At 44.0% G+C, this 22,513-nt stretch overlaps 1 protein-coding gene across 3 annotated transcripts in view; it reads right to left on the bottom strand.

The window, feature by feature from the left end:
- Nucleotides 1-4,906: 4,906 nt before the first annotated feature.
- lrsam1 (leucine rich repeat and sterile alpha motif containing 1) overlaps nt 4,907-22,513 on the bottom strand; it is a 64,780-nt gene continuing 47,173 nt past the window's right edge. For all 3 annotated transcript variants that reach the window (XM_078550405.1, XM_078550404.1, XM_078550406.1), the window contains 8 exons: nt 20,072-20,152; nt 19,268-19,363; nt 17,196-17,294; nt 16,156-16,287; nt 13,557-13,626; nt 11,879-12,036; nt 9,586-9,734; nt 4,907-6,036 (listed from right to left, as the gene is read on the bottom strand). In XM_078550405.1, coding sequence (XP_078406531.1) covers nt 9,609-9,734; nt 11,879-12,036; nt 13,557-13,626; nt 16,156-16,287; nt 17,196-17,294; nt 19,268-19,363; nt 20,072-20,152 — 762 coding nt within the window. In that variant the 3' untranslated portion in view covers nt 4,907-6,036; nt 9,586-9,608. The remainder of the gene's footprint in view (nt 6,037-9,585; nt 9,735-11,878; nt 12,037-13,556; nt 13,627-16,155; nt 16,288-17,195; nt 17,295-19,267; nt 19,364-20,071; nt 20,153-22,513) is intronic.

Genomic DNA, 22,513 nt, shown 5'->3' with positions numbered 1-22,513 from the left:
CTGTGGAAAATGAACAAGGTTGATACAACATAAAGCTAGTTTGAACTTTGTTCTTCTGTATCAATTGGATCACCAGTCCAAAAAAAGCATAATTGTGCTACTTGTAATATGAGCCTAGACTAGTTACTGGGCTAGAGCATTACTGTAATCTTGAATCCCTCTTAATATCAGTAAAACCCATATTTATGTAGCTTGGATGAATGGCCTTCTGCACTTGGTTGCTGGGTGCCTCTGTTTCTCTCCCCTATTCATACTGGGACCTGTAGAGGCCCGATGGAGCCTGACTACATTTTACTGAAGGTCGTGGTGCATAAACTATCAATAGTTATACTCACCATTAAGGCAGATGAACTCATAGGGAGATGAGTCACTTGAAACACTTTACTTCTGATGTAAAAACATAACAGGAATTGCCTGTACCACTTTTACAGACTTACACAACCTAATTTCTCTCACTTATCTTCCCCACATGGTTAGTAGCCCATATTAGGGTTGACATTTTGTTTAAACCGCCACACCCTCTTCTGCCGTTAAGGCACTCCTTAAACCCTACCTATTTAATCAAGTCTTTAATACTCTCCTCCAGAACGCAGCAGTTTTTTCAAAATGTAGCTCTGAAGTTCCTTATGATGTCACTGCCCCTTGAAGGGGCAATTATGGCTCAGTTGTAGCTCTCTTGCCACTGAATCATTAGGTTATGGGTGCAAAAGAACCACTCCACAGATTTCAGCAGAAAATATAGGCTGAGACTTCACTGTAGTGCCAAGAAAGTGCTGCACTATCAGAGATGTCATCTTTCAGCTAAGATATTAAATCAAGGTCTGCCCTCTCAGGCACCATTTTGAAGAGTTGGTGGGGGGGCACGTGTGGTGTGTGTACCTTGTATCCTGGCTAATATTAAAGTGCTCAAAAAATCTGGGTATTTATCACATTGTCAGTGGCTACGATTCCTACACCACTTCATTGACTGTAAAGCACCTTGGGATGTCCTGAAGTTCCGAAAGCACTGTGTATATATACAAGTTGTCATTTACAACTATCCTCAAACTAGTTTCAATCTGAACACCAAAAAAAAGTAGTCTGTCAATCTCCATTACATGGGTGACAATCTTCTTGATGCAATGTCTCTGTACCGAAGAGAATAGTTAGTTTAAAAAGAAATCGATCAACCTTACCTAAGCTTGATTCTTCTATGCCCTTTAGTACTTTTACCTGGACTGTTACCATAAGACATAGGAGCAGAAATTAGGCCATTCGGCCCATCGAGTCTGCTCCGCCATTCAACCATGGCTGATAAGTTTCTCAACCCCATTCTCCCGCCTTCTCCCCGTAATCTTTGATCCCCTTACCAATCAAGAACCTATCTATCTCGGTCTTAAATACACTCAATGACCTGGCCTCCACAGCCTTCTGTGGCAATGAATTCCATAGATTCACCACTCTCTGGCTAAAGAAGTTTCTCCTTATCTCTGTTCTAAAAGGTCTTCCCTTTACTCTGAGGCTGTGCCCTCGGGTCCTAGTCTATCCTACTAATGGAAATATCTTCCCCATGTCCACTCTATCCAGGCCTTTCAGTATTCTGTAAGTTTCGATCAAATCCCCCCTCATCCTTCTAAACTCCATCGAGTATAGACCCAGAGTCCTCAAACGTTCCTCATATGTTAAGCCTTTCATTCCAGGGATCGTTCTCGTGAACCTCCTCTGGACCCTCTCCAGGGCCAGCACATCTTTCCTGAGATACGGGGCTCACAATATTCTAAATGTGGTCTGACCAGAGCCTTATAAAACCTCAGCAGCACATCCCTGCTTTTATATTCTAGTCCTCTTGAAATAAATGCCAACAATACATTTGCCTTCCTAACTACCAACTCAACCTGCAAGTTAACCTTAAGAGAATCCTGGACTAGGACTCCCAAGTCCCTTTGCACTCCAGATTTCTGAATTCTCTCCCCATTTAGAAAATAGTCTCTGCCTCTATTCTTCCTACCAAAGTGCATGACCTCACACTTCCCCACGTTGTAATCCATCTGCTGCCACTTTGCTCATTCTCCTAACCTGTCCAAATCCTTCTGCAGCCTCCCCGCCTCCTCAATACTACCTGTCCCTCCACCTATCTTTGTATCATCTGCAAACTTAGCCAGAATGCCCTCAGTTCCTTCATCTAGATCATTAATGTATAAAGTGAAAAGTTGTGGTCCCAACAATGACCCCTGTGGAACTCCACTAGTCACCGGCCGCCATCCTGAGAAGGACCCCTTTATCCCCACTCTCTGCCTCCTGCCAGACAGCCAATGTTCTATCCATGCTAGTATCTTGCCTCTAACACCATGGGCTCTTATCTTACTGAGCAGCCTCCTGTGCGGCACCTTGTCAAAGGCCTTCTGGAAGTCCAAGTAGATAACATCCATTGGCTCTCCTTTGTCAAACCTACTTGTTACCTCCTCAAAGAATTCTAACAGATTTGTCAGGCATGACCTCCCCTTGATGAAACCATGCTGACTTTGCCCTATTTTACCATGCACTTCCAAGTATTCTGAAATCTCATCTTTAAAAATGGACTCTAAAATCTTACCAACGACCGAGGTCAGGCTAATCGGCCTGTAATTTCCTGTCTTTTGCCTCACTCCCTTCTTAAACAGGGGGATTACATTAGCGATTTTCCAGTCCTCTGGGACCCTCCCTGACTCCAGTGATTCCTGAAAGATCACCACTAACGCCTCTGCTATCTCTTCAGCTATCTCCTTCAGAACTCTGGGGTGTAATCCATCTGGTCCAGGTGATTTATCCACCTTCAGACCTTTCAGTTTTCCTAGCACCTTCTCCTTGGTAATGGCCACCATACTCACCTCTGCACTCCCCCCGACTCTCTTGAACTTTGGGGATGTTACCGATGGAACTCAAAGTAAACCCAGAGCAATCAGCAATATTCTTAAGAGGCTAGGTGTAGATCAAAAAATGCAGCAATCCACCAGCGGACAAATGAAACATATACATATGACATCCAGCAGGCTCATATATGCTTCATCTTATGACCTTTATTGTAACAAATAATTTCCATAAAGATCATCAATTTTAAAGTGTATATAGTCCTTGAATATTGGAATTCTTGGCTTACAGCAAGACCTTTATTAACAGCACCTAAGCCAGTGCATACATCCTGAAAGGAAGATTCAATAAATAAAAATTTGTAACCTTTAATTAAAAAAAATACATGCTTAACATTCTTGTATCAAGTTTAATGCAACATGCAATTTCTGATCATGGGAAAAATATTCATGTAGGAAGAAAGCCTTTAATGCAGAATACCACTGTTGAGTATCAACCTTGGGTTCTAAAAGCCCTTAAATTCAGGAAAACCAAAGGAAGGTAAGAAAAGGAAGAATATGTGGAAGACAGCAGCAAGTGGCATTAACAACCGTGAAAGGACAACTTCCTTCAGGCATCTCCCACTCTAACTTGGATGAAACTCCGTTGACACAAATAAATCAGTTTCTGCTGAAGTTAACAGCAATAAAGTGGGAGAAGTGCAAAGAAAAACAACCCCGTGAGTAATAAGACCTACAGTGTTCTATGGAATAAGATTGGATGCACAGCACAGTTACTGCCTGAACTGTACCTTACTGGACTGACCACAGCAAAAATGCAACTGTGGTTTTGGGAAATAGCTTTTAATGGCTGGGTGGATGGGGGGGTCCCTTCGAGTAGCTTCAGGAACTCATTTTCTGGCACTTTTCCACCAGGTAGTAGTACCATTTTATCAGGAGCTATTCAGGGGACGAGAGTGTGTTCCACTGCCAACTTCCCTTGTGGGTGATGCACGGTCACTGGGGCACAGGAGAGACAAACAGAAAACATCAGTTTTAACATAATTGTGACACTTGCTGTAAAATTAACAAGTATCACACGTCTATATTTCCCATTATCTCACACAACATATTCTTATACAGGGAGAGCAGTAGTTATACTATGAACAGGACAGGAAGGCTACAATTCAACATATTGCACAATAAAACCTCACTAATTGGGTTAAATTAGTTTTTAAAAAAATAAATGAAATTTCTGACTTTTTCACATACAATTGCACAATTTAATACAGACTTCATTGTTGCTCTCCTAGCATCACTCAAAAACAAACAAGATCTAAAGATAAGCACAGTAACTACAGGCCAGCCATTGGTGATGGGAAAGCTCTTAGAATTGATAATTTGGGACAAAATTAACAGCCACTTTGACAAATGTTGATTAATTAAGAGCAAATAGTGTGTAACTAATTTGATTAAGTTTTTTGATGAGGTAACAGAGAGGGTTGATGAAGGTGACGTGGTTATGTGGTGTAAATGGACTTCCAAAAGGGCATTTGATAAACAGCTTGTTAGCAAAGTTGAAGCTGATGGAATAAAAGGGACAGTGGCAGCATTGATACAAAGTTGGCTGAGTGACAGGAAACAGAGTGGTGGCTGAACGGTTGTTTTTCGGACTGGAGCAAAGTATATAGGGGTGTTTCTCGGGGTCTGTATTAGAATCACTGCTTTTCTTGAGATATATTAATGACTTGAGTGTACAAGGCACAATTTCAAAATTTGCAGATGAAACAAAACTTGGAAGTACTGTGAACTGTGAGGAGTATAGTGATGAAGTTCAAGAGGATATAGACAGGTGGTGGAATGACTGGATAAGGGGCAGATGAAATTTAATGTGGAGAAAAATGAAATTATGAATTTGGTAGGAAGAATGAGGAAAGGAAATATAAAATAAAGGATACAATTCTACAGGGAGGAGCGGAGGGACCTGGGGGCAAACGTGCACAAATCGTTGAAGGTAGCAAGTCAGTTTGAGAAAGTGGTTAATCAGGTATATGGGATCCTGGGCTTTATATAATATATATATATATATATATATATATATATAGAGGCATCGAGTACAAAAGCAAGGAAGCTATTTATTAAAAAAACTGGTTCAGCCTCAACCGGAGTAGTGTGTCCAAAGCTGAGTACCACAGTTTAGGAAGCACGTGACGGCATTGGAGAAGGTGCAGAACACATTTAAGAGAAAGGTTCAGAAGATGAGGGACTTCAGTTATGTGGATAAATTGGTGAATCTGGGTCTGTTCTGAGGGAAGAGAATGTTGAGAGGAGCTTTGATAAGAGGTGTTCAAAATCATGAGGGGTCTGGACAGAGTAGATAGGGAGAAACTTCCCATTGGCGGAAGAGTTTAGAACCAGACGGCACAGATTTAAGGTAATTGGGAAAAGAACCAAAAAAGCGACATGAGGAAAATCTTTTTTATGCAGTGAGTGGTTAGGATCTGGAATGCACTGCCTGAGAGTGTGGTGGAGGCAGATACAACTGAGGCTTTCAAAAGAGAGTTGGATAATTTATTTGGAGAGAAAAGATTTGCAGGGCTACAGGGAAAGGCAGGAGAGTGAGACTAGGTAAGTTGCTCTTGCCAGAGTGCTGGCATGGACATGACAGGCTGAATGGCCTTCTGTGCTATAGCCATTCTATGATGCTTCTCTTTTCTGCAGAGTACTGAACAGCTGGACAATATGGACGGTTTGGAAGGGGTGTTAGGAGTGCTGCAGGGGCATAAGGACTCAGCTCAAACTGACTGTACATCCACTTGGGTTCTCTTTAGATTGGTTGCACCAACTCCTAGTCGTATTCCAATATATCTCCAGGAACAAAGAGCATAAACATACAGCAGCAAGAAAACAAAAGTCTTAATTTTTCAGTTCCAGTTTTCTGCTTGTTGCCCACTCAAGGAGTTAGTGATAAATCCAGTTCCAACACAATACTATGTCATGACCGCATAACACAGATCAACTAACATTACTGCCAACACAATTCAGGCCAAACCAGGAGCAAATCACCTGTCCATGAGGACCAGCTCAAGTTGTCCAGCCTGGAGGCTACTCCACATAGTTTTATTGAGAGTAAACATAATCTGGTTTATCTGTGTAGGGGAGCGGGGCTGGAGGAGGACGACAAATAAGGCACCAGCAGGCTGTGATGAAATGGACGAGGTTGCACACAGATCTGTGGGACACAAAAAGATAAGTAAAGTTAATAACTGATGAAAGGAAAATAAAACACTAACAAAAGTACAGAGTTCCTGACAGTGGAGAATGGATGGGACAACACACCATAGAATCAGAATAGTACAGCACAGGAAGAAACCAATCAGCCCATCAAGTCTGTGTTGGCTCTTTCAAAGAGCAATCCAGTCCATCTCACTCCCCCGCTCCTTACTTGTTTCCTTGCAAATGTTTTTAAACTTCAAATATTTATTCAAAGTAGCCTTTAAAAGGGAACAGAATCTGTTTTCACCAACCTTCCAGGCAGTCCAAACCCTAATTAATAGTTGCATAAAGATGATTTTCCTCATCTTGTTTGGTTCCTTTGTCAATCATTGGGGACCTGGAACTCATTACCTGAAAGGGTGGTAGAGGTAGAAACCTGCATTGCATTTAAAAAATACTTAGATATGCACTTGGGATACCATGACCTACAGGACTATGGACAAACAGCTGGAACAGGGGATTAGGCTGCCTACCTCCTTTGGCTATCAGGGACACAGTGGGCCAAATGGCCTCTTTCCGTGACATGAAATTTTCTACATTTCTATCACCTTAAATTTATGCCTGCTGATTATCGACTGTTCAGACACTGGAACCAGTTTCTATTTAGTTAGTCTATCCAAATCATTCATGATTGTAAACACCTCTATCAAATTTCCTCAGCCTTTTCTGCTCTAAGCAGAACCCCAGCTTCTCTAGTCTATTCAAAAAGCTGTAGTCTCATCCTGGAAACCATTCCAGTGCATCTCTTTGGTAATTGTCTAATTATGACAAATTGTCCTTCCAAAATGCAGTGCCCAGAATTGGACTCAATACTCCAGTTGGAGTCGATCTATGATACAACACAGGAGGCCATTTAGGAACAAAATCAGTGTAATTACATTGCTCTGTGTTGTCCATAGGCCACCAACTAATGGGAAAGATGTAAAATTTGCAAGGACATTACAGAGAAGTGCAAAATCTATAGAGTAGTTATAATGGGGGACTCGAATTATCTGAATATAGACTGGGATAGTAGTAATGTAAAGGGCAGAGAGGGGCAAGAGTTCCTTCAGTGTGTTCTGGAGAATTTTCGACAGCACTGTGTTTCCAGTCCAACGGGAAACGAGGTTTTGCTAGAGCTGGTTCCTTGGCAATGAGATGGGTCAAGTGTCAGTAGAGGAACAATTAGGGGTCAGTGATCATTGTGTCATAAGGTTCTGTTGGCTATGGAAAGGGACAAGGAACAATTCAGCATTAGAATAATTAACTAAAGGAACTCCAACTTCAACAGAATAATGGATCTGGCTCAGATGAACTGGAATGGAAGATTAGCAGGCAAAACCGTAACTGAACAATGGGCTGCCTTTAAAAGAAGAGATATTTCGAGTACAGTCGAAGTATATTCCCATAAAGGGAAAAGATAGGGCAAACAAATCCAGAGCTCCCTGGGTGACAAAAGAGATAGAGATTAAAATGAGGCAGAAAAGGTATGCTTATGACAGATGTCAGATAAATAATACAATTGAGAACCAGGCTGAAAATAGAAGGTTCAGAGGGGAATTGAAAAAGCAAATAAGAGAAGCAAAGAGAGAGTATGAGAAGAGACTGGCAGATAACATAAAAGGAAATCCTAGTCTTTTATAGGCATGTAAATAGTAAAAAGGTGGTAAGAGGAGGAGTGGGGTCAATTAAGGACCAAAAAGGGGATTTACGCACAGAGGCAGGGGGCATGGCTAAGGTATTAAATGCATCTGTCTTTACCAAGGAAGAAAATGCTACCCAGGTCATGGTAAAACAGGAGGTAGTTCAGACACTTTAAGAGTTTAAAATTGATAAGGAGAAGGTATTGGATAGTCACCTGTACTTAAAGTTGATAAGGCACCAGGACCAGATGTGATGCATCCAAGGATACTGAGGAAAGTGAGTGTGGAAATTGTGGAGACACTGGCCATAATTTTCCCATCTTCCTTCGACTTAGGGGTTGGTGTCAGAGGACTGGAGAATTGCAAATGTTACAACTTGTTCAAAAAAGGGTGTAAAGATAAGCCCAGGAACTGCAGGCCACTCAGTTTAACCCCAGTGGCGGGGAAGCTTTTAGAAACAATAACCTGGGACAAAAATTAATAGTCACTTGGGAAAATGCAGGTTAATTAAAGAAAGACAGCATGGATTTGTTAAGTACAAATTGTGTTCAACTAACATGCTTATGTTTTTGATGAGGTAACAGAAAGGGTTGATGAGGATAATGCTATTGATGTGTACGTGGACTTCCAAAAGGCATTTGATAAAGTGCCGCACAACAGATTTGTGAGCAAATTAGAGCTCATGGAATAAAAGGGACAGTAACAACATGGATACAAAATTGGATGAGTGACAAGAAAGAGAGAGTAGTGGTGAGCGGTTATTTATTGGACCGAAGGAAGGTTTATATTAGAGTTCCCGAGGGATCGGTGTTTGAACCCCTGTTCTCTAATAATGACCTAGACTTTGATGTACAAGGCACAATCTCAAAATTTGTGGACAAGGAGGATAGCACAGAACTTCAAAAGGACAGACAGGTTGGTGGAATAGGTGGACAGGTGGCAGATTAATTTAATGCAGCAAAGTGTGAAGTGATTCATTTTGGTAGGAAGAATGCAGAGAGACAATATCAAATAAAGGGCACAATTCTAAAGGCGGTGCAGTGGCACAGGGTCCTGGTTGTATATGTGCACAAATCATTGAAGCTGGCAGGACAGGTTGAGAGAATGGTTAATAAAGCATACAGCATCCTGGGCTTTACTAATAGGGGAATAAAGTACAAAAACAAGGAAACAAAAACAGGTTGAACCTGAATAAAAGACTGGTTCAGCCTCAACTGAAGTATTACATCCAGTTCTGGGCACCACAGTTCAGGAAGGATGGTGAAGGCATTGGAGAGAGTGCAGAAAAGATTCACGAGAATGGTTCCAGGGATGAGGAACTTTAGTTATAAAGACAGATTGGAGGATTTGGGACTGTTTTCCTTGGAGAAGGTTTAGAGGAGATTTGACAGAGGTATTCAAAACAATGAGTGGTCTGGACAGAGTAGATCAGGAGATTCTGTTCCCATTGTTGGAAGGATCGAGAATGAGGGGGCACAGATTTAAGGTAGTTGGCAAAAGAAGCAATGGGAGCATGAGGAAAAACTTTTTCACACAGTGAAAGGGAATTAAAAACAAAAACTGTTGGAAATATTCAGCAAGTCAGGCAGTATCTGTGAGAGAAACAGTGTTAATGTATCAGGTCGAGAAAGTCTTTAATCAGAACTGATGATCAGCTGGCTTCCTCGATCACTGACCCCTTGTTGCTTCCCGCTTGCCACCCTTCTTGCCCCTTTCCTGAGCCCTCATCCAAAAGACGGCACCTGTGGGTTTCTGGGGTTCTCGTAGCCTTAGCAATGGGGTCCAATCCAGGAGGGCTTCTTTTTCCTACGAGCCTCCAGGAGGACGGATCTAAACCCCAGGGATGGTTTCTGGTAACCGCTAGCATTCTGAGGCACACGTACATTGGACATGGGCAGGCTGTAACTCAGGATGTACGATACATGCGGATCTTTTGTTCGATGTCTTTCCGGCAGAGAGGGCAAGCATGCAGCTCCGCTCCACACGTCTGACAGCAGCAAACATGGCCACAGGGTATGAAGATCATCTGACTCTGGAAAACCAAGAGAGAGTTTGTCAACATTTTTCCCATCTGACTCCCTTTTATTAATCAAACCTGATCATCTCATTCTTCACCTTTTAAAAAATTTCTCCTTTACATTGGAACTGATTGGCTCTTTCTCCTCTACAGCAGCACTATGATAGCACTGTGCACCATCTTCAGGGTGCACTGCAGCACATTCCAAACCCATGACCTCTGCTATCTAGAAGAACAAGGGCAGCAGACACATGGAAACACCACCACCTGCAAATTCCCCTCCAAGCCACTCACCATCCTGACTTGGAATTATATCGCCATTCCTTCACTGTCGCTGGGTCACAAACCTGGAACTCCCTCCCTAACAGCACTGTGGGTGTACCTACACCACATGGACCGCAGTGATTCAAGACGACAGCTCACCACCACCTTCTCAAGGAATGGGTAACAGATGTCAGCATTGCCAGCAATACCCACATCCCAAAAAACATTTTTAAAAAAATGTTAAAAATAAAAACTGCTGAAAATACACAGACCTTTCCCTCCAACTGGAAACCAATCTGTGTAGATGTTTAACCGCTGGGCAGTGGTGCCACACGGTTCCCATATCCATCCTTTTCTTTCAACCAACTATCTAACCCATTCTTAAATTGTGCTCCAATCATCAATCACCAGACTGTGCATTCTGCAGCCTCACAGCCCCATGTTAAAAAGCAAACTCAAGGCCACTGAAATTTTAAAGATGGTAGCTTATAAGGATAAAACAGAGAAAGGGTGTGTTTGGTGTTGTTGGGGACAAGATGTTATTTGTCAAGCACGCAAGTGATTCTAATGTGATGAAGGTAAACCTGTCCAGATTGGGTTGGGTACAATTTGTACAGTTCTGTGATCTGGCCCCATACACAGAGTTGGCCATCTGTGTCGAAGAACGTATCCCACTGGCACCGCTAGGTACAAGGGACACATAGCTGGGAAAGGAGAAATTATCCTGCTGTGGGATATCAGGTCGATGCTTTCTTTGTGCCCAGAAGTGTAGATTCTACCTGTGTGAGACCTTGGTCTAGATTGATGAATGGCAGACAATCAAGCCCTTTATCCCCAAGGGAACATGAGAGGGAGTCATCCAGAAAGTTTCAAATCGTCCAACAGCTAAGCTCCACCTGCCCCTGGGTCACACCAAACAATCAGAATCACATCTTTGATGCTCCTGGTCCACCAATGCCTTGACTTTTAAATTCGCGTCTCAGCAACAACCTGCATTTATAAGACATAGGAGCAGAAATTAGGCCATTCGGCCCATCGAGTCTGCTATAGTGTCTTTAACATAATAAAACATCCCAAGACAGTTTGCAGGAGCAATATCAAACAAAATTTGACACCGTCCCATATGGAGGTATTAGGGTAGAAAGAAGAGGTAGATTTTGAGGACGTCATAGAAGGAGGAGAAAGAGGCAGAGAGGAGTTCTAGAGAGCTTATGGCCCAGGCAACTGAAGGCATGGCCACCAGTGGGGCGCAACAATTAAAACTGAGATGCTCAAGGGGTCAGAATTAGAGGAGCACAGAGATCGCAGAGGGGCTGGGTGAGGGTTACAGAGACAGGGAGGGGCAAGGCCAGAGAAGGATTCAAAAACATTGGTGAGAATTTTTAAAATCAAGACACTGCTGAACCACGAGCTGATGTAGTCAGTGAGCACAGGGATGATGGCTGAACAAGATTTGCTGTCAGTTAGGATACAGGTATATCTTTCTGTGGCCTCATCCACACCCCGTCTCTGTAACCTTCTCCAGCCCTGCAACTTGCTGAGCTCTTTGCATCTCTCCAACTCTGACCTTCTTGTACATCCCTCCCTGCCCTTGCTCCACCATTGACAGCTCTAGAAGTTCCACCATAAAACCTCGCTACCACTTCTCCTTCAAGATGCTCCTTAAAACTAAACTCTTTGGCCAAGCATTTAATTAGCTGTCCTAATAGCTCCTCCTTTGGCTGTGTGTCAGTTTTGTCATATAACCTTCCTTGGGTTGTTTTACCATGTTTAAGGTGCTACATAAGTGCAATCACCGGACACACTGACCTCCCTGTACAATAAAGATGTGTAAATATCTGCTTGAAACAAAATCGTTTGTCGTTTTGTGTTTCAACCACTGTCAGTGTCCTTACCTCTCGCTCCATACAGACAACACATTCCGACTGAGCCAGGACCTCCTCAGTGACAGGCGCACTTGGACTGGAGGGTCCTGCTTCACTCTCCACAGGAGCACTGGGCTGGACCTCACCCAGGTCAGCAGCAGCTTCTTTCACTGGGACGAATCTCCGATCTACAAAATTAGAGTCAAATTTTCTGAGTTCATAGGTAAATCAGGAATGACACCACTTCGACCCACTGCGCCACCTCCTCACAATTTCACCTGCTGGGGCTGCGCTGCTGCTTGGCCACCGAGCTGGTCTAGTCCCCATCCCCCACTTGTATCTGTCACACTTGTATCTCCTTCTGGAGACCATTGGATACTCAAGGATAGATCTGCACTTCAATTTCTGTCCCCAGTCCTACCCAGAAAGAGGGGAGTGGGAGGGGAGGTCGGGAACGCGAGGGGAGGTCAGGAGTGGGAGGGGGAGAAGTTGAGAGTGGGAGGGGAGGGGAGGGAGGTTGAGAACAGGGAGGGCAAGAGGGAGAGAGGGCGAGAATGTGAAAGTGTGAGCATGGTAGAAAAACAAGAAGCAAGCAAGCCAGTGAGCAATAGGAAGAAAAAGGCAAAACAGTTGGGAATAAATGAGAACAGCTGCAAGTGAAGACTCAATTGGCTGCTGGGCTGATAAAGGAGAAAAAGTTCCAGCTTCCATTCAGACTACTGCGATGTGTGGCCTGTTGTGTAATGTTGGCAGTAAACTAGGTGACAGATTTAGCCAGGAATCACCAGGAGGCTGGCAATTTATCAGTGAAACACATCTCTGGCTCCGACGGAGACAGAAAATTCCCCAAGGATCCAGTCTCGGTCCCCTCCATGTTACTTAGACAGCCAGCTTCCAGTACTGATGACGATACCCAGCTCTATCCTGTCCCTCATCCCACGACACTCAGTGAGCCACACTCAATTTGACATTAAGCTGTGGGCAAGACTGAGAAGACTAGCCATGGAATCCAGTCTAATGCTTAGGAAGATTAGAGCTGACATCAGACTGTTGTGGTGAAATGTTATTTCCTCACTCCTCCATCAGAGCCTGATGTCAACTCTAATCTTCCTGAACATTAGTGTAGATTCCATGTATGACTGTCAGTCTGTGTTCAACCAGTGCAATCTGTTACACTTTACTGAGGCAAAATAATAAATAAAAAGAAATGTTCTGCATTTATATGGAAACTTTAAAGACCTCAGGATGTCCCAAAACTGTAAAACCAATTAAGCCTTTTTTTTGTTTTTCCCTCATTACAACAATGACTAAATTTCAAAAGTACTTCATTGAATGTAAAGCGCTTTGGGACATCCTGAAGTTGTCAAAGGTGCTACCTTTCTTTGTGAAGTAGGAAATTTACACATAATAAGGTCCCACAAACAGAAATGTGTGAATGATATAAGAAGCTGATATAGTGATATAGATTGACAGATAAAGGTTGTCCAGGGCATCAGAGAGAAAGACCTCTCCTGCCGCACTTCACATAATACCAAGGGATCACTTACCCATTGGTATTCCCCAAACTAAACAATTACCCTTTCAGACTGACTCAAGCCATTCCAAAGTAATCTTTTGGGCTCCATACAGGGCCTTGCTAACACCATTTGCAAATGCTTCCTTGAACTGACAGAATCGGGGAGAGACTGACCATCTCTATTGCAGTTACCTTCCCCAGGCAGACCCTCTTGGACACGGCGGAGTATAGCCCGTTGTAATCTGCTCTCCTTGACTCCAATCTGTGGACATGAAAGGGACATCTTCAAAAAGCTATCCAATCAAGTTCTGACAGCACTCAGCTCATACATATGAGAACAGTATTCTGCACCCAATTGTAAAATATACACCACTCCCACCTCTGCTTCTTGCAAACTCCACTGTAGAGTGGTGTTGAGGAGAGATCTTACTTCTTTAGAGAGGTTGGGATAACACCAGCCAGCTCAGGGTCACCTCTCAAACAGCTCATGATTGTGGAGGTGTCCTGGCCACAGGCGACCTACCCTTCCTCTCAGCTGAGAACGCATCATGTCATGGTGAAAATATCTCATCATTCACGCCACCAAAGATGCCACTGCGTGATAACTTGCACTTCTATAAGCATGTATTAGCACACGAGCAGGCCAATCTGCCCACCATGCCTGTGCCAGCCCTTTGAAAGAACCATCCAATTAATCCAATTAGTCAAAGTCCCCCACTCTTTCCTGATAGACCTGAACATTTTTTCTTTTCAAGTATTTATCCAATTCCCTTTAGAAAGCTCCTATTAAATCCGTCACGCTTTCAGGTAATGCAATCCGGAGCATAACAACTTTGCTGTGTAAAGCTGTGTAAAATTGTGAGGTTATGCACTTTGGCAGGAAGAATAGAGGAGCTGAATATTGTTTAAATGGAGAAAGACTACAGAAGGCTGCAGCAGAGAGGGATTTGGGAGCCCTTGTGCATGAATCCCAAAAACTAACATGCAAGTTCAGTAGGTAATAGGGAATGCAAATGGAATGTTGACCTTTATTTCAAAGGGAATGGAGTATAAAGGTAGGGAAGTTTTGCTAAAACTATACAAGGCACAATTAGACCACACCTAGAATACTGTTAACAGTTTTGGTCCCCTTATCTAAGGGAAGATATACTGGCATTGGAGGCATTGAAGGTTCGCTAGGTTGATACCGGGTATGGAGAGATTTTTTTTATGAGGAGAGGTTGAGTAGATTGGGCCTGGGTACTCATTGGAGTTTAGAAGAATGAGAGGCAACCTTATTGAAACATAAGATTCTTAGGGGGCTTGACAGCGTAGATGCTAAGAGGTTGTTTTCCTTTGTGGGAGAGTCTAGGACCAGAAGGCACAATCTCAAAGTAAGGGGGCACCCATTTAAAACAGAGATGGGGAGGAATTTCTTCTCTCAGAGGGTATTCAATCTGTGGAATTCTTTACCGCAGAGGGCTGTAGAGGCTGGGGTTGTTAAGTATATTCAAGGTGGAGATAGACAGGTAATCAGTAAGAGAATCAAGGGTTATGGGGAAAAGGCAGGAAAGTGGATTTGAGGATTATCAGATCAGCCATGATCTCAATGAATGGCGGAGCAGACTCGATGGGTTGAATGGCCTACTTCTGCTCCTACGTCTTGTGGTCTAAGAAATGTTCTACCCTCTCTTAGCCCTGGCTCTTTTGGCAATTATCTTAAACCTTTATCCTGTGGTTACTAACCCTACTTTCACTGGGAATATTTTCTCTCTATTGACTCTACGTATTTGTGAACGCATCTATTAAATCTCTCCTTAACTTTCGCTGCTCTAAGGAGGTTCTCCGGTCTCTCCACATAAGTGAGTTCCCTCATCCCTGGCACCATTCCATTAAATCTCCTCTGCACCCTCTCTGAGATTTTGCTATCTCTCCTGAAGTGTGGTGTCCAGAATCGGACACAACCCCGTGATTGACAAAGGTTTGGCATAACTCCCTTGTTTGGAAGGGAGCTCCTTTAGTGGGATCTCCTTTATATCTGGGGAAAGCTGGCTGAAAGCTGGTCGTCGACGGGAGATAACAGGAGAAAGCGGCACAGCTTTCAAACCTCAGACTGGCTTCAGTGCTGATGTCCTGCCGACCACTAACACAGCCTCTCAAAACCCCCAATAATCAGCATTGCATATTAGAAATTTCTTGAGTAAATCACATCAACACTCAGCCACTTCAACCATAGCCAGCTCCCTGCCTACACCAGGCTGGCACCAGTCAGCTGAGCAAGCTCAGATACAGAAGGAAATTAAGCATTCCATAACTATCAGTGTTCTAAAGCAGCAGCATCAGATGCAGAACTTCACCTTGAACTCTCCTATGGGGTTGGAGGGAATCTCCACTAAATCATTCGCCAATGAAATTAATGGAAGGGGGTCAGTCCCACACCACTCACTGTAACACCCTCAGTGGGAGGGGGTCAGTCCCACACCACTCACTGTAACACCCTTAGTGGGAGGGTTGAGTCCCACACCACTCACTGTAACACCCTTAGTGGGAGGGTTGAGTCCCACACCACTCCCTGTAACACCCTCAGTGGGTCAGTCCCACACCACTCCCTGTAACACCCTCAGTGGGAGGGGGTCAGTCCCACACCACTCACTGTAACACCCTCAGTGGGAGGGGGTCAGTCCCACACCACTCCCTGTAATTTAGCATATTATGTAGAATCAGGTGAACCCCACCTCCCACCCCAAATTGTTTCCAATTTCTACCAATTCATGGGCGATGCCCGTTTATTTAAAGGCACACTCCATATTACCTGTTGGAGATCCTCTACAGTCATGTAACAAAGCATCTTCAGGGTGACCCGATGGTGGGCAAAAAGGGGCAGGTACTGATCTGCCGAGAGCTCAGCCAACAGATCCACCAGGGCCTTCTCCACACCTTCCTCCTACACAGGACAAAAGAGATTCCAGAGATTAGCAGTTTAACTGCAATGGGGGAGGAGAGAGTCAACAATACACAGGCACAAAGTGAGGGTGGGCAGTGGGGAGACAGCAAACGGAGAAATGCTTCTGAGAGTTGCTGGAGACGTGACCAGACATTGGCTGTTACCAGCTTTCCAAGTCCCAGCCTAACATCTCCAGCTTTAACTCAAACGCATTGCAAATGTTAGCATCTAGCATCAAAACATGGGCAGCTCTCTGTTGTGGACCTTCTTTTACTTGAAGCTACTTTGAGAGTGCCCCAAACTTAGCAGGGAGCAAATACAGGAGCCTTCATTCCATCAACCCAAACTGGCTGAATCCACATCAAGAGGTGAAGGGTAACAACATCTAGCTCAACATCCTATTGAGTGCTGTCCCAATCAATTTTCCAATGCTCCTCCTATTATGTACCCGAGGACACCCTAGTCTCAGGTTCTGCTCCCGGTGGCAAATCACCTCTGACAGAGGGTCAGGTTCCACTAGACTTGGTACTGACCCAAGTGTTTCATGACCCCTCACTTTAGATATGGGCATCAAAAATATTAAAAAGAAAATAAACATTTATGATTCAACAGGGATTACAGGGTACAGGGTATGCAACCTCCAAGGAAGGAGATGGTGTTTGCTAGATTATAGCTCCTGAACACAAGATACAAGGAGATGGGCTGAACAATCTTTAGATCTGTTAAATTCTTACATTCCACCCAAACTGGTTTTTAGAACATGAATAGGAACAAAGTTTTGATCCAGTGACAGATGGAACAGGCTGGATGATCACAATAAAATAATTGTTCAGGCCGTAGGACAGCAGAGAAGGTTCTTCATTCAGATCTGTGAAAATTAGAGAAAGAAACTGATTGCATCAACTTACCCGCGCTCGGAGAGACAAAGGTTTCTGATCCATCAGACGCTGATACTGAATCAGCCAGTAATTCTCCTGATTGGTCTCGTGTTTAGTTTCCATTTCCGCCTGAAGGAAACAAAACACAGCTCTCACCGATTGGATAAAACACCCACCCCATATTCAAAACATCTCAAACCCCTGGCAGGATCTACTCCAAACCCAAAGCCCCCCTGGCAGGATCCGCTCCAAACCCAAAGCCCCTGTCAGGATCCACTCCAAACCCAAAGCCTCCAGCAGGATCCACTCCAAACCCAAAGCCCCCCGTCAGGATCCACTCCAAACCCAAAGCCTCCAGCAGGATTCACTCCAAACCCAAAGCCCCCGGCAGGATCCGCTCCAAACCCAAAGCATCCCAAACTCTCATTGCAATCAACCTCATAACCAACCATATATCAACCACCTTAGTGGATCTTAACTTGCTCCAGGCGCACTAATAAACATGTAGTCCTCCCCGCTACAAGTGCTGTACTGGATTCTTCCCGCCAGGATCACAATTCACAATCTCACCCCCAACGTACCTTGACTTCCCAGTGTAAAACTCCAAAACCAGACGTTAATTCAGTCCAGCTCCTTCCTCTCATAATTGCAATGTGAATTGACATAGAATGGCGTACGTGCAGACATTAATACGGATGACATCTTTTAGTGAAGTTGTCTCCTCACATAATTACACTAAACTACAGCAATGGATATATTCCATATCCAAGGAGGAAAGTCATGCTCAGCAAGCAGATAGTCCACCATTCAGGTGGAGGGCAGAGGCCAATCCCTCTGCCCCCAAAAGGCCCAACGGTTAGATCATTTGCTCTAAAAAGTCTACATAGTTAGCACCAACAAGATGGGCTTGGAATAACTACTTTACCATGTATCACTGATTTCCTTAACCACGCAACTTGAATAAACTGTGCGCTGAGAGGCCTAGGGGAAGTGACATTGAGGTACTGTTGATGAGTTGCCTCCTGTTGTGGAGGCGTTTCCTCACGAATGCAGTTTCAATGACGCATGAAAGTTTTATATTGCGTCAAAAAACAGTATAACTAATTTAACCCGTTTTCTCTTGGACATTCTACAAACATTTGCACCTCCTCTGGACCCATCTTTTGTTTCTTTATGGCCCCATTACCAAGCCCATGATGCCTTGTACCATCTTCCCATCTGTCATCTATTTCCCAACCTTTCACAGATCTTCCCGCTCCTCTTATCTCCTTTTCCACAGCTCTTGGCTTTGCTTCAAACCTGTTCATCTCTAACTAATCCTTTAGTTCCATTGAAGGATTATCGATTTGACCATTTAACTCTGTTTCTTCTCTCCACAGATGTTGCTAGAGCTGCCAAATAGTTCCAGCTTTTTGTTTTTGTTTTGGATTTTCAGTGTGTAACTATAGGAGGGGACAGAGGAACAGGAGTGGACCAGTCGGCCCCTTACTCTTGTTTGTCATTCTATGAGATCATGGCTGATCTGTGTCCTAACTCCATTCACCCATCTTGGTTCCATTAATACCCTTGGCTACCAGAAATCTACCGATCTCCAATATAAAATTAATTAAGTTAGCACGTTTTTTTACAAGATAGAGTTCCACACTACTATAACCCTCATGGGAAATGTTTCCTAACTTCTCTCCTGAATGACCTTGCTCTGATCTTAAAGTTATGCCCTCCAGCAGTAGAAAAAAATTTTGCTCTATTGCCCCCATATCAATTGCTTTCAAAATCCTAAAAACCTCAACTTACATCACCCCTTAAGCTTCTTTATTCCAGTGAATACAAGCCTTGTTTATGTAACCTCTCCTCATGAATCCTATAATGCCTGCCTTTTCAATTGGGACTGTTTGACACTCAGGTCAAGTGCTGGTGATTACAGATCAGTTACTACTGGTGGCAATGATGAACTAAGAATAGGATACAGGAAATCTAGCAATACCAATGTGCTAAATGTGCCCAGCGGCAATACGACAGGCAATGTGTCCCAATCACCCTGTTCAAAGCGTATCCAGTGAGTTACACCACGTGCCCCCTCCCTCATGCTCACTCTCACGTACCAGCAGGTCCCGAAGCTCCTTCTCTCGCTGTTTCTTCTCTTTCAGTAGCTGCTGCAGGAGATCACTCAGTGCTTGTCGCTCTTCCATCAGTGTCCCCTGACAGGTAACAAAGAGCCCATGAGAAGCGAAGAGGACAGACTAAGAGTTTGTGCAACAGAACAGGATGTGTTTGAGGAAAGCATGTCACATGAGCAATGGCATCTGAAGCATGAGAGAAAAGTCTCAAGGACAACTAACCAAGTGGGAGCAGGCGTGGAGAGAGAGAGACTCCAGAAATGTGGAACGAGGGAAAATTCAGACACCTGTCAAGTCAAAGGAGAGGGAAAGAGCGGAGGCAGTCCAATGCAGTGGTGTTAGGGGACAGTGCGTGGATCGGGGGTTAGAGGCACACCGACACTTTCCAGGGAGGGTGGGGGGGAGGGGGGCAAAGATGGTCAAAGGAGGAGGGGTGGGGGAGGCAAATGGGCAGAGGAGAGGGGGCAGGGTCAGAGGGCAAAGGTTGAAGGATGTGAGGGTAAGAGATGGGGAGACATGGGATGAAGAAACAACTGCTATTGTGCAATCCTTTTGGTGAAAGAATATAAACTGCAGGATGAAGCCACTATACAAGCTGGAAAGGAGATTAAAACTTGTAGTGAATCAGTGTCCACAGATTTAGACATTCTAACAGTACCATCACAGCCCTCAAGCTGCTACCCACAAGATTCAGACTTATTCACACACTGCACTGCTTTCAATGGTTTCCCAGTGTTGCTGTCACAGGGCTGGGACTGTGCACTTGCATCAGAATGATTTTCATCCTACCTGAAGATTCTCTGTGTCAATCTCTCTTCTGTTTAACTCGATCTGCGTCAGCTGCATTAACTCATTCTCAATCAATTTGATCTGAATGGTTCAAAACAAAAGATACAATGTGTTGATTAGATACATGCAGATGAGGTGAGGTCTGTTTACAACCCAGCAGCAGAATGCTGCAGAGTTAAACAGTGACAAAAATAACTTCTGCAAATGTTTGATGGGGATGGAGGATGAGGCGATTGCTGAGATGCAGCAGGGAGCAGGTGGAAGGAATCTGCCTGTAGTAGGGAAACTTTACTCGACAGGTGGATTACGTGAACCAGTTTAACTTTGCACCAACCCTGAAAGTTATTGCAAATATAGCATCAACCCAGAGCCAGGGTCTGATACCAGACTGAAATTTAACTCCAGGTTAACACCACACAGTTTTAGTGTTGGGAATGTTAAACATGTGCAACAGTCGAGTCGACCCTACACTGAGCTGCTCTCGCCTCTGACGCTCATCTCTGCCCCTGCATCAGGCTGCTGAGGTTCTGATCCATGCCATCATCACCTCCAGACCAGACTATTCCAATATACTCCTGGTTGGCCTCGCATTCCCCACTCTCCATAAACGTCAGCTCACTCAAAACTCTGCTGCCCATGTCCTAACCTGCACCAAGTCCCTGTGACCTATCAGCCCCGTGCTTGCTGACTATAATGCTTCCAAGTCCCAAAACAATTTTAAAAGTCTCATGTTGTGTGTTTAAAACCCTTCATGACTGCACCCCTCCACACCTCCTCCAGCCCTTTAACGCCTACCCCACACCCCACCCACTGCCCCCAAATCAAACTCTGCATTCCTCTGACTCCTGCCTATTACACATCCCCGGGGTTCCATGTTCTGAAATATTCTCCCTAAACTCACGGTCCATTTTATGACCATCTTGAAAACCCGCCTTTGGTCACCCCTCCTGATATTCACTTCTTTAGTATGGTGTTCACTTTTTCTTTGTGTCTCTACGAAGCAGTTTGTAACATTCGTTCAAAGTTAAAGATGCTTTATATAAGTGTGAGCCTCAGATGATTAGATCAAATGCAAGCAACAAACAAAAATATGAAAAATCACTTCCTGAAACTTCCCACTACACAGGTTGATCCCACCACACCTAGCGGAGACCATTTCAACCCAGAATAGCCTAAAATTATCAGCTTAACTGCAGTTTACACTGTTTATACAAATAGGTTGAAAAGCCAGCTTACTAAGGGCTATTTTTAAACTCTATTTGTCAAGCAGCTCCCATTGATTACCCTCTGTCCAATAATCACAGGTTTTTCATGAAGACAGCAAGTGTCAGTTTAGCTCTGCTAGGGAGCGCTCACACCCACTCATCAGGTCACGGGTTCAAGCTCTGCTCAAGACTTGACCGTGTTAGCTACGCTGGCAATCCAGCTCCGGTATAGCACTGAGGGAGTGCTACACTGTCAGAGGAGTTGCTGCCTTCCCGAGTTAAACTGATGCTCTGTTTCCCTCTTCAGGTGGACGTTCACAGGGAAATTTTCTGACTCCGGAACACCTGGCAGAACACTGTGGAAACTCCAGTGTGTGCCCTGTATGAATATTCAATATTATGCAAACATTCAATAATAGTCTGTGGAACTCTCTTCCCAAAGAACAGTGGAGGCCGGGGTCATTGAATATTTTTAAGGCAGAGGTAGATAGATTCTTGACTAACAAGGGAATAAAACATTATTGACGGTAGGCAGGATTGTGACATTGAAGCCACAATCAGGTCAGCCATGATCATCGAATGGTGGAACAGGCTCGAGGGGCTGAATGGCCTACTCCTGCACCAAATTGGTATGTTCAACCATGTTAGAAAATTGCCCTTCATTGATCTTGTGGCATTATTGGAAGAAGAACTGGAAATTCCTTCAATGCCCGATCCAACATTCCTTTCTCCAGCATCATTGTGCTGTGTGCAAAATTCACCTACATAACAATAGTGATTGCACCACAAAGCTTTGGGATGATTAAAGGATGCAGGAAGGCACTCTATAAAAACAAGTTATTTTCTATGACAGTGACAGAGGAGAGACCGCACCAGCAAATCCACACTGTTTGAGTTAAGGTATGTGCAAACAACAAAACCTTTGAGAGACAGATCTTATATACTAACAATATCTGAAAGCTGTCTTCAATTACCAATCTCTCAGAGGTTCAAACACTAACCACATTTTATTAATAGGAGCAATATCAGTGCAATATGGTCGAATGTAAACCACAACGATTACAGATTAAACTCTCAGTCTCAATACCTGGATTGCTTTAACATGTCAGCCACTGAGCAGCAGATTGAGTGCTGCAGCCTTGGTACTACAGACCTGGGCTTGTAGAGAAGAAACACAACAGCATGAGCAGTCTGCAGTCCCCTGAGAGACACCCAGTCAAAAAGAGACAGGCCACCT

Source organism: Cetorhinus maximus, chromosome 10, assembly GCF_964194155.1.
Source record: "Cetorhinus maximus chromosome 10, sCetMax3.hap1.1, whole genome shotgun sequence".
Taxonomy (NCBI): domain Eukaryota; kingdom Metazoa; phylum Chordata; class Chondrichthyes; order Lamniformes; family Cetorhinidae; genus Cetorhinus; species Cetorhinus maximus.
The sequence above is the reverse complement of the archived record's forward strand: the minus strand, read 5'-3'. Positions and strand labels throughout refer to the sequence as shown.